Source organism: Cyrtonyx montezumae, unplaced genomic scaffold (genome assembly GCF_038088225.1).
Source record: "Cyrtonyx montezumae isolate F1298 unplaced genomic scaffold, pur_monq_1.0 scaffold_25, whole genome shotgun sequence".
Lineage (NCBI taxonomy): Eukaryota > Metazoa > Chordata > Aves > Galliformes > Odontophoridae > Cyrtonyx > Cyrtonyx montezumae.
In genome coordinates this window covers 15597078-15608899 of record NW_027071992.1, presented here as the reverse complement: position 1 = coordinate 15608899, position 11822 = coordinate 15597078, and the positions used below count along the sequence as shown (strand labels likewise).

The window sequence follows — 11822 nt, the reverse complement described above, 5'->3', positions numbered from 1 at the left end:
ACGGATGACTGAAGCAGAAACTTTGCCATCTCTGCTAAACAGAAGCCAGGAAAGTGCAAATAAATCAAGCAAAGCTACACTGTGGTGCAAAACCAACTATTGCTAGATTGGTCATAAATTGTTAAGATAGCAACTGAGAAGCTCTGTAAGTAACAGAGGACACAAGCTTTGAAAAAATCCCCAAGACATAGGCAAATCCTTGCCCATATTTTTGGTATGTAAGAGGATCTGATGGGATTACCCCACAACCACCAGGGAGGGCTCAGACCCACAGTGGGTGTTCAATAAGGTATGAGGGAATACTACCAACCTCATTAGCTGTATTGCTCATGTTCATAGGTCTCACTGGAATGGAACCACACAGGGACCAACGCCCAGAGTATTCTCTAGAAAGGAGGAAATGAGAGTGTAAGGGCAGAAAAGGAAATCCCACAAGTAGTCTGACTTCCTTCAGTGCCACTACACTACCTCCTCCCTTTGTGCTGCTACCCAGAAACTGGGCAACTGAGTCCTGTACCCGAAATACCCACTGCCTTCTTGGTATGTCTGAGACTTCCCAGAGCCTCCCATTCTCCTGCCTTCCTCCTTGCCTTCATCCATCAGCTTGCTAATCTCTTCCAGGAAGACTGATAAGGTACCCTCCCAGCCTCTGCCCCAGGGCCTTTGCCCTCACATCACCAACAGAAACACGTCCATTCCCCCAAGGCCATTCCATCCCCATCATGTGTTCACAAGCATGCAAGCACTTTGGGTCCTCCTCCTGCGTTGCACCTCCAGCTATTTTTATGACAGTGTGTATCACAGCCTTGAGCTGGCTGGAGCTTTAGAAGGGAATTTCCCAAAGAACAAAAAACCTGCTAAATTCAAAAGACAGACTTGCTTTCTTTCCATCCAGGGAAAATGATCTAATCTTTTCAAATAAAGGTCAGGAAAACAAAAAAATAAAAGGATTGTTAATGGTTCTCTGCCATTCACTGAAACTGCATGGTGACTTCTTTCTTTCTGTGCTTTCTGGTCTGGATTCTGAATGCCGGATGCTGCTCTGGTCCTCCTAGCTCAGAAAAAAAAAAAAACAAAAAAAAAAACAACAAACATGTAAATGGAAAAGGTTCACAGAAGAGTTTTAGCAAGGATTATCAGAAGTTTGGGAAACTGAGTAAACTGGGACACTGCAGCCCCAAAAGGCACTGCTGAGGAGTGAGGTATGGTTGGCTGGTAAGGGTGGAGAGGACCAAACATGCATCTTTTTGGCAACAACAGACAACATCAGATTAAATTAGTTGGAACCACTTACAAAACTAAAGGTAGGCCTTCATTTAAAACCTCATAAATCCATGGAACCCTTGTTCTGGATCCAAAGAGGTGGGGATAGTTCAGGACTTACATAAGAGAAGTCATGGCCTTAGAAACACCCTGAAAATTGACAGGATCCTAAAATGCATCTGAAGGAAACATTATTAGTTTATCTTGTTCTTACTCCTCTCTGGCCAGCTGCTTGCAACCACCACTCTGGGAGGCAATGATTTTTTGCAAGATGAACTTCTGGCCTGAAATCAAACTGCTTCTCCCACAGATTCAGCAGAAAGATGTAGGGTCAGCACAGTCAAACCACGGGCAGAATGCAGCCACGTGCCTTCAGCATCCAGCTCATCTCCCAGCTCTCTCTTTTGAAGTCAGTGCTGCTGCACTCCAGACTCTTCCTGGAGTCCTGTGGCAACTTAAGCTCTGCTGAAGCTTGTCATCTTTGCCACGATGCTTTCATCTCAGCCAACAATTTTTATATAAATGTACCACTGAATTAACGTAAATATGATATGCACAAAATGCCATGTAAATACAATTTATATATTTTTCATACATTGTAGATTATATGTTTATCAATATATTTACTATGTATTTGTAAATTTTTACACACATGAACAGCCTATATCCAAGTGTTCAGAAAGTAGGGTGAAGAGAGACATGCACAACACCCTGTTGCTACCACCAGTATGAGAGGAAGTCCAAGTGCAAATGTCAATTTCTTTTCTGGCAGGAAAGGAAATGTGAAAGCGTGAAGAATGAATGTGAACCCAAGATATGATGCAGGATGGGTCATTTTAGGAAAAAAAAAAATTACAAAGCAACAGTTAGAAAAACTGATTCTGTGATCAAAAAGTTTAAAGATTTTGTTTGCAGGAAAGCACCAGTCTGGTGTGTAAGCAATACACAGAGCTAGGATTCCCAGCTCTGCTATCAGCCAGACCTCCTCCCTGTACAGGCCTCTTCCCCATGGATATAGATGGCAGTTTTCCTTGGAAAAGCTCTTTATGGATTTCTCCCCACTGCAGTGCTTGCTGAAGCAGTGAACATAGCAGTGAGTCAGAAACTCGTGTCCACCTGACTGCACTGAAGTGGGACGCTGAATTTGTGCTGTGCTTCAAACAACACTTCATGTTACATGTCAGACTCGACTTCCTCCATAACGAAGCTAGAAGCAGAAACAGAGCTACAAGCTCAGCTACCTATGTAGCTGAGATACTTGCCAAGCATGCCACATAAAGTTGCATCCCATAACACAAAAGGTGAGGCCTGCATCACAAATCTCCAAGTTATTTAAGCTTTTCTGCTTGAAATCGGCAGCATCCCCAAAAAATGAGGAGAAGGAGTAATTTACTTGACAACAAGAAGGTTTATTCTTTCATCTCATCAACATCATCTACATAGTATTAATGCTCATCAGACTGAAAGCTGTCAATCCATTTTGTTATACAATTATTTTTCTTCACGTGTTATCAGTAAGGTACCCTACTGCCTGCCTGAGGCTTCCATTTAGCACCACCAGGAGGCAATACCTGAATACAAAGGAAACTCAAAGGCAAGATAGGCAAACAAAGGGAAGTACGTTATTCTCTATGCTTTTCTGTCTCAGTGCTCTATCAGAAGCCAAGAACTCCAGGAAAAAATATCAAAGACAGAGGTACTCTACCACAGAGTAAGAGAGAATTACCTGACTCATACACTGTGCTGGGCATCTACAGTACTAAGAAAAAGCCTACGTACTAAATGAGAGTAACTTGCTAAGTTGCAGTAGCGATTCTAATCTACATGATTTGGCAAGTCCAATCACAGTTATACTTCAGACAACTCCAGATGCTGCTAAAAGAGTTTATTAAAGACTGTACTAACAGTTCTCGTAACAATGGCACGTACAACAATTTGGATTTGTGACAGATAGCATGAAGTTTAGGAGAGCACTACTGTAACACACCACAGGCACGAACAAAGCAGATGTGCAGTCTCAACTCTACAAGCAAGTCCATGGAATACAGCAGTCATATCATACAGCTGTACAAGTGTCAGACAAAATAGAAAAGAAAATACAAAAAAAAAAAAAAGTCATTCAATAGCCAGTCCTTGAGTTTATTGACAGTATTACAGTACTTTATGGACAAGGACTGGCCTGTTCCAGCTGCACCTTCCACAGTACGAGGGCAGCTGGAAATAGCAAATATCCCCTTAGTGAAGAAAAAATAAAAAAAACACACCATACCTCGTTACAATCATTACTCCAGACCTTCCTGTACGAAATTCCAGATTCTGACATCCCCACAATCACTTTGCTCAGGACGCTGGTTTTACTTTGCAAGAAAACTAAGCTAGTATGGTTTTTCAAGATAGTGCAAAAATATTTCCAATGGTGTCATTAAATCACAGATTAATGATGATCAACATGGATCAGCCATGGCGTGGCCAGCAGCAGCTTCAAGATATCAGAGCCAAAACGACCTGCTGCCCCTCCACCTGCTCATAAAGGAGTGAGTGCATGCAGAGGGGAGACGTGTAGTCCTCTTCCAAACAAGCCATTATTTCTGGGTTTGTAAGGAGGAACAGCCTCCAGGGTAACAAAATGCTACAGAAAACTAGCAAGTATGAAATTATCAGAACACAACAAAACAAACAAACAAACAAAACAAAATGAGCAACACCCTAACGAAAGAATATTGAAGTGGAAAAAGTAAATAGTAGCTGTATTATTTGCCATGGCTGTAATGCTATTTCCTTCCTTTACTGGGTTGGTCATGGTAGTCAAAGTGTGACTTGTGGAGCTCAGCAGCTTACAGCACCCCCATGGTGGTGATGCAGGATTCCCAGCAGACACAGGGATTTTATATTCCCTACAACACAGCATCTAGTTACAATGGCAGGGCAGCTGCAGCCTGCTCCTGGTGTGTTGCCTTTGCAGTTTTTTGGCTATAAGATCTTAGGCCCTCTGCACTTGTACCACTGGTCGTGATCATGGTCTCACAGCAGCACATCCACAGTCATACATTCATCTGGGGTACATCTCCAGAGCAATTTGCAACTTCTTTTTTAAGCAGACATTGAGGCGTCTGCACAACTGTGAGACACTCTGTGCAGGAACACCCTTTGGCAGCTCCATAGTGCATGAATTCAATGAGATAAGTGTGTTCTGCCAAACCCCCAAATCATTCTTCTCCTGATTTCCATACAGTTGGTTTGTTTCGTAGTGGTATTGTGTAGAACCTTTTTAACGCCTGCCAGCTTCAGAGGATAAAATCACAGTGCTGCATATCCACAAAACCCAGCATACCCAGCCTGCAATATAAAATAATTTATATACACAAAGCAGAATTTGCATCTTAAATACGAAGAGATTGTCTTGTTCCCTATGGTGTCTTACCCAGCTACTAAAAAATAAATAATTCACGTCAGATTGATGGATTTGTTTCCTCTACAGCACACGTGCGCTATCAGAGCTGACAAAGATAACATGAAAAAAACCTTTTGTAATTAATAAAAGAGAATTGTTGAACACTTGCACATATTGGCACGAGGCAGAGGAGAAAAGGAAAGATCACACAGCTCAGCTCAGGTGCCTTCTTCTGTGGAACGGGACTCAGATTTCAACTTCACGAATTCTTTTGCAACTTCATCATTGGTTCTTTGGGAAAGAATCCTCAAGACTGTAAGTCCAGTCTCATCCATGTGAATCCTGCGCCCAAGAGGGCACCAGCAAGCACAGCTTCCTTTGTCAGCTAAGTCTCTGAGCTGCATCACTGCTATACCAAGCACTCGATCCTCTCGAGCGAAGCAGTAGTCCTTCACACAGACTTGAAGCTCATAGGCATCAGGGCCATCTTCATTCCCCAGTATGCTGAAAAACACACAAGATTACTTAACAGAACGTATCAATTCCTCTTAAAATACATATATTTTAGAAACACGTCAGTGGCTGGGTGGAGTGCTACATGAGTCATAAAAAAATCCTTTCTACAGAATCATAGGGGTTGGGAGGGACCCTTAAAGCTCATCTGGCCCAATGAGCAGGGACGCCCACAGCTCCATCAGGTGCTCAGAGCCCCTCCACCCTGACCTTGAGTGTCTCCAGGGATAGGGCATCCACCTCCTCTCTGAGCAACCTGTGCCAGTGCCACCATTCACTACCACTGTTGTTTAGAGAGGCAAGAGTACAACATATGGTGTACGTATATTTTTGCTGTTTCACAGTTGATAAAGACAACGTGGCTATTTAAAAAGAAAAAAAAAGAAATAACTCTTTTCAAGTTGCCTTTGCGCGTGTGCGTGTGTTAAACTGCAAAATGAGAAGAATGGAGAACATAAAAGACATGCTAATAGATTTTCAACTCAGACAACTGTAAACATTTCTTCTCCTGCTAAGAGTTGTTTCATTACAGTAATTAATATTTTAATTAGATGGAGTCTCTGTTAACGATTCAGAACCTTCCATTAAAGCATCAGCTAGTAAAAATACATCCCCAACCTTTCTGATGTTTCTGAAGCTGAAAGAAAAAAGGCACAAAAATTTCTTCATTAGAGGAAGCCTGCCTTTATCCATATCAAACAAAAATTACACTGCCAGTCCATCTCCCCTGGGAAGTTTACAGTCTTTTTCTGGTCATCACTTCTCTCATTCACAGAATCCTAGAATGGTTTAGAATGGAAGGGACCTCTGGAGATCCACTGGTCCAAGCCCTACTCAAACAGAGCCACCCAGACTTATGTACAGCTGGGTGAAGACCAGTCTGTAGCTCCTTTGGTTGAGCCTTCCAGGAAGGAAGATGCCTTTATAATACTGAAAGCCAAGTAAGAAAGAAGAGAACGATACTCCATGTTCAGAAAGGCTACAACTGCTAACAGATCCAAGGACTATAACCTTGGAAACAAGGATACACAAGTTCACAGAGCACACCCCAGAAGCCAAGTTGGGATAAAAACACTCATTAGGAACTAAAACCACATCCATAGCGAACTTTTAGCCTCAACTCTTAATAACAAAACATACAAAAATGATGGAGCACAGTGAAATATGTTGACAGGACACATAACACATTTTCAAAGGTAGCCAAAGGACACTGCTGGCGAAGAATGACCACCAGCATCCCACCCACAGCAAAATCTCCCATCATCTAGCTTTTCCTGCCAAGACACCTGACTATGGGCCAAGCTGCTGGTTCAAGTACTGCTCAGGGCCCTGAGCAGGCTGTTTGTGTATGCTGGGAAAAAAAAAACACCATCTGTCTGCTGCATCTAAACATGCCAGGTCAGATCCTTCAGGCTATTTTTCACACTTACAAGTGAAAGGTTTCATTGTATTTGGGAGCCCAGTTGTTGCTTTTTGACTTCGTTGTGAACTTCCTCTTCTTGTCACTTTGATGAGGTCCAATCATGGTAATTTCAACAAAGGGACGGAACATGCCAGACGTCTGCCACTTCAGGTCGTTGGCTGCCACAACTGGAAAAGAGTCACAATCTGCTTTAGAGGGAATGCTCCTTTGTTCCCACTGCTAGCTTTCCGCTGTGATCTCATTTCAATTCCTTGTCCAACCCGAAACGTGTGAGCTAAGTCTTTTCATTATTTATTTTTTGTCCCGTTTAAATTCTGTCTAGGGAGTCTAAAACTTTTCTCCTGCACCTTCAGGAAACTAGTCAAAGAGCAGGCATGCATGCAGCTCTGTCTGGTCAGTGTTTAATGCTGTTATCAGCTGTGGAATGAGACAAAACAGGGCATGTAGGGGGCTGATACTGAAGTCTGTTGAAAAGGAAAATGAGACCGCAGGTAAGACAAATGAAGCATATGAGCTGTGGGTGGTTGCAGAACTCACAATTATTAGCTCTTTAATTCCCATTCTCTCACAAGAGAGAATTTTCTACGTCTCACAGACATAGAAAATCTATCTGTGAACTGTACTGTGCAGTTGGTACTGATTTACCCAGGAGAAAAGAAGGCTGGAGAGCTGTTTATATATATCTTTAGAGGAAATTAAAGTAGTTAAATATGCTGCACTCAAGCAAAGGAGACGAAGGAAAAGGAAGCCTGAGATGAATCACTGCTTCAGTTATTTTCAGAGCAGTTCTTCTGGGATCAATTTGGCCTTCAGGATGGAGGAGAGCAGAGGCCCTGACCCCTTAATGGTTCTGCAGTTTCTCAGTTTACACTGAGCAGTTTCACACCATCACTCTGTCATGCTGCTCTGTTCTCTGCAGCACATGCTAAACTGTGGGGCCCACAGGAGCGACCATCTGATTTGTTTATTTCATGCATCATCCACAATAAACAACAGGATTCTATACTGCCATGTCACTTGCTAGACTGGACAAGCTCAAGTACTGTGTCCCTGCATGTTCGTGATGTGAAAAAGAAAAACCACCTTGGATCCATATCACATGAGCCTGCACAGAAATACAATGAATTCCAACTTTGCCTTGATACAGTCAGAGCCCGAGCAGTAAAGCATATCTGCCCCTACCTTTCACTGTGACCTTGTGTTCACCAGTTCCTGGGTGGGTATACAGGTCGATCTGTATGGACACTTCACCCACAGGGTCATCCACACCAGAGCCTGTAGGAAGAAAATTGGCACACACACACCGTGCACACACAGATTATTGTTTATTGGTACCCATCTTTGACTCAGTGGTCTCAGCAGACAATAGTGTTTTCACACCCTCCATAGCCGTAGATTTTTCAGTCAGCACTGGTAATAAAATGTTAATGCAAATTAACAGGCTTGCATGCCCAACCAGCGTAAATACGAACAGTTTTTGCACTCACCATAAAAATCACACCCTATAAAGAATTTTAAATAAATTAAGCTATCTGAAACGTGACAATGAGCCCTCTCAGAGAACAAGAATATTTTTTCAGAGGTTCCTGCCAAAGCTGTGGTATACACATGCAGGCATTCCAGTGGTGGGCATCAGCATTCCCATCGGAATTAAGGACAAGGATTTAATAAATAAATAAATAAATAAGAACAACAACCAAAAAAAGCACAACAGAACACATAAGGGAAGTTCAGGAAAAAGAGAGACAAAGATGTTAGCGATTAGCACTGAGCCATAATGCAGTCTCATCCTCCAAGAAGGTTTCCATGCAGTACAGCAGATAAAAGCTGTTACCCTGACTGCCCCCACCTGCTTCCCTTCAGTGGGTAATGAGAACCCCTTAACTGCTGTACGCCAAAGAGGATGAGAAAGAGGTGCTCAACTTGCACGTTCATTTCCCTTTATCTGTCAGACAGGCAGAAAACCAGAGGTAGTTTCACAGAGGAAAATATAACGTTCTAACTGCAGGGGAACATCACATGAACCTCGCAATTCTTGCATTAAGATGTTTTCAAGATTTTTACTTTAAATTATGATAATCAAGGAGTACGGGGAAACAACATTTATCAGGATAGGAAAGCCAAGATGTCATGTAAATGACAGCAAAAGACTGCTTTGCGAAAGGAAAATTAAGTTCTTTGATCAGGTAGGGAGATTGATCTTCCTGTCTCTTTGATAAGTGTCTGATGAGTTTGACAATTAGCAATGCAGTTATAAGAGGGATATCTCCGCAATAATTGGATACCTAAGAAGAGCACTGCTAGTTTGTTAATTCTAAGACTAACATGCACTACAAAGTGGAAAAAAATTGGTGCATTTGATTGAAATTCAAGACAAGGATCTTGAAGGATGTAATTAAACAAACATTTTGATTAGATGGATCTAACATGTCAGCTTCTACAAAAACAGTCTGCAGGCAGCAAAAGCACTCCTTTCAAAAACAGGAGGTTGAGAGCTCATCTGTGCAGTTCTGTGAAGAGAATTACATGGCACAGAACTGTTGGCAGTGGAAGTCACGTTCACATGCAAGGGAAAGTATCTGCATGCACAAACATAACACAACCTCAAATTATTCTCTGTGGGGTAGATTCTCACTCCTGACACTCATGAGTATGACAGATAGCCTTTGGGCTGTAACAGCTGTACTTCATCCTGAGTACACTGTTTTATCCCTGCCCGGGAGGGACATGTTTCTGTACATTAGCATAGAGCTTTAGAAACAGTAGGCCCAATTACCTCCCTGACTGTGGCTATCACATTTTCTATGGGGACAAGATAACCAAAATTATATCACAACTTTAAGAGGCTAAATAATCTGATAAATATCAGATGCCAAAACACACGGGTCTTCATTCCACTCATCTGTAGACTCATTAATAGTCTATGAATGAGATACTGATGCTTCTGAGGAATCACAACAGAATCACTCCTTTATCCTTGAGGGAAACAAAATTTAGATTGCTTTGTGCTTTCTTTCCTGCCTTCACTCTTATCTTTTCATAACAAAATCCCCTTCTATTAACTGGTATGTTCACAGAGACCAAAAACTACTCAAGAAATATCCACAGACAGACACTGAAAATATTCTGCTCACATACAGCTGTGTATATATGCATGCTTGCACATTCAGCGCAAGCAGATTTAAATCTTAACTCACTTGATGCTGTGATACTGGAAGGTGAAACTGCAGAACTGAGCTCATGCAATGTGACTTTGGACAGCAAAAAATAAATTGGGAGATGAAACACAATGAGAATTAATTCAGGGCTCTCCTGGATGCAGACTTTATCTACCCCCCTCCAAGCCATGTATTTCAAGCTTGGCCACAATTCTGAGTGCATATCAGACATTACCATGTATTACCATCTCGGCAGACCACAAGCATGCAAGTCCAAGATTTGAAATAGCAATACACAGCCCATGATAAAGGGTAGGGAAGCATGTTCACAGCATCTTAAAATACAGTCCATTTTAAAGACAGCTTTCACATCCCATAAACAAGTCTCAGGCTTTGGGACAGGCTCTCAGGCAAGGTACAAACATCTACACCATGCAACCCATGGCCCTGTGGGATGCAAGCATTCTGTGACAGCTCATTTCTACAGGGAGCTACTGGGAATGGGTCTTCAGAAAAGGTTCTGAGCAAGATGGTTTCAAAAGCAAGACAGTTGGCTAATGTTGTTATGGTAACAACATTAGTCTGGAACATACCCTTATCAGGAAGAACGTCCTCATTAGCCGTAAACCTAATACCTTTCCCATCATGCACTGAGACATGAATTCAAAAGGCAAGAAGCAAGCAGGATAAAGAGAGAAGAGTGTGAATTACAATCCAATTAGTGGCTTTGCTTAAACAAATGCGAGGCAAACATTCTAGCTCTTAACAGACAAAACATCCTCTTAGATCTTCTGTACCAACACAGGCTTTGAGGAGCAAGCCTGTCTGTGAGTAAGGGACTGTCTGGGTAGAAAAAAAAAAAAACCAAAAACAAAAAAAACCCAACAGAATTTGTACTGGCAAAACTGAACTGCAAGCTCTGAAGAACGAAGTATTGTGCCACAGACTGTGCTCAGTAAGAAAAGGAGGGCAATAGATAACTTACAAACTGAAAGATCTAACTACTGAGCAGTAAAGTAGGAAAGGTAAACATTCAGCATTTAAGTAGCTTTGCAGGCAGCCATTTCTTCCCTTAGGCTTGTGATGCTTGGCTTAAGGGAAAACATCAGCCGGAGAGAACTCTATAAAGCAGATGTCAGCTGTAAATACCAGTGCTGTCTCTCCAATGCATATGCAGATCTCCAAACTGTAGTACCAACTGTGACCACCCAGAAGCATGTCCAAGCAATATCCTGCTCTAACCCCAGTCCCTGGAGGAAGTCACGCCTTTCTCAGCATCATCACTGATGCTACAAATACCAAGTGGTGTAGCTCCAATCTTCTGCTCTCTAAGCAGAGCCCCAAATTCCCAAGACTGCTGATATAGAAAATGCTGATTTGGACCAGCTCAGTGGTTCACCACACCCAATAGCTGCCTCTCAAAGTGATTCAGACAAGCCACAAACATCACCAATCAGCTATGTGAGCGAACTGGTGACCTTGTAACACACACGCACCTTATACGCCAAAACCAGAGCTGAATTCTTTCTAAGCTTTCACACACTCCCTTACTGGAGTTTTATATTCAAATCATTCACTGAATTACATTTCTTCCTCGTACTATCTTTAAATTTTCCATCTTCTAGCTTCTGTATCTTCTTTTTCTGATTTCAAACACTTCTGACCCTAGCACAGAGTGCAGAACAGCAGTGCTGTGCACAACCTGAGGCCATGACTCATCACAACATCATAACATGATCTAATTAAAACACTAGTTTCACTTTGTGATACAGATATATAATGGGAAGCATTTGCCATAGAATAGCAACGACTGAAAATGTACTGTGCACGTAAGATCCTAGTTAAAAAGTGTTTTGTGTAACTCTAGTGGGACCAGGAAGTTCCCAGAGTCCTCTGGTGATGCAGCAGTGTTTGACCTGCCTGGCCACTGGATGTCATCATTGCCCTGCTAGGATGCACATACAGGACTGTTCTGTCAAACACATGTACTGACTTCTAAGTTAACTTTTGCCGTTTGGTGAAGAATACTTCAACCTAAACAATCATGTATTCATGCTGCTAAAGGAAAGGATAA

At 42.1% G+C, this 11822-nt stretch overlaps 1 protein-coding gene across 1 annotated transcript in view; it reads right to left on the bottom strand.

The window, feature by feature from the left end:
- Positions 1-2689: 2689 nt before the first annotated feature.
- Positions 2690-11822, bottom strand: part of LOC136050882 (protein unc-13 homolog B-like) — a 179898-nt gene continuing 170765 nt past the window's right edge. The window contains exons 35-37 of the mRNA XM_065740061.1: positions 7773-7865; positions 6598-6757; positions 2690-5158 (exon numbers count right to left, since the gene is read on the bottom strand). Of these exons, the coding sequence (XP_065596133.1) occupies positions 4873-5158; positions 6598-6757; positions 7773-7865 (539 nt within the window). The 3' untranslated portion in view covers positions 2690-4872. The remainder of the gene's footprint in view (positions 5159-6597; positions 6758-7772; positions 7866-11822) is intronic.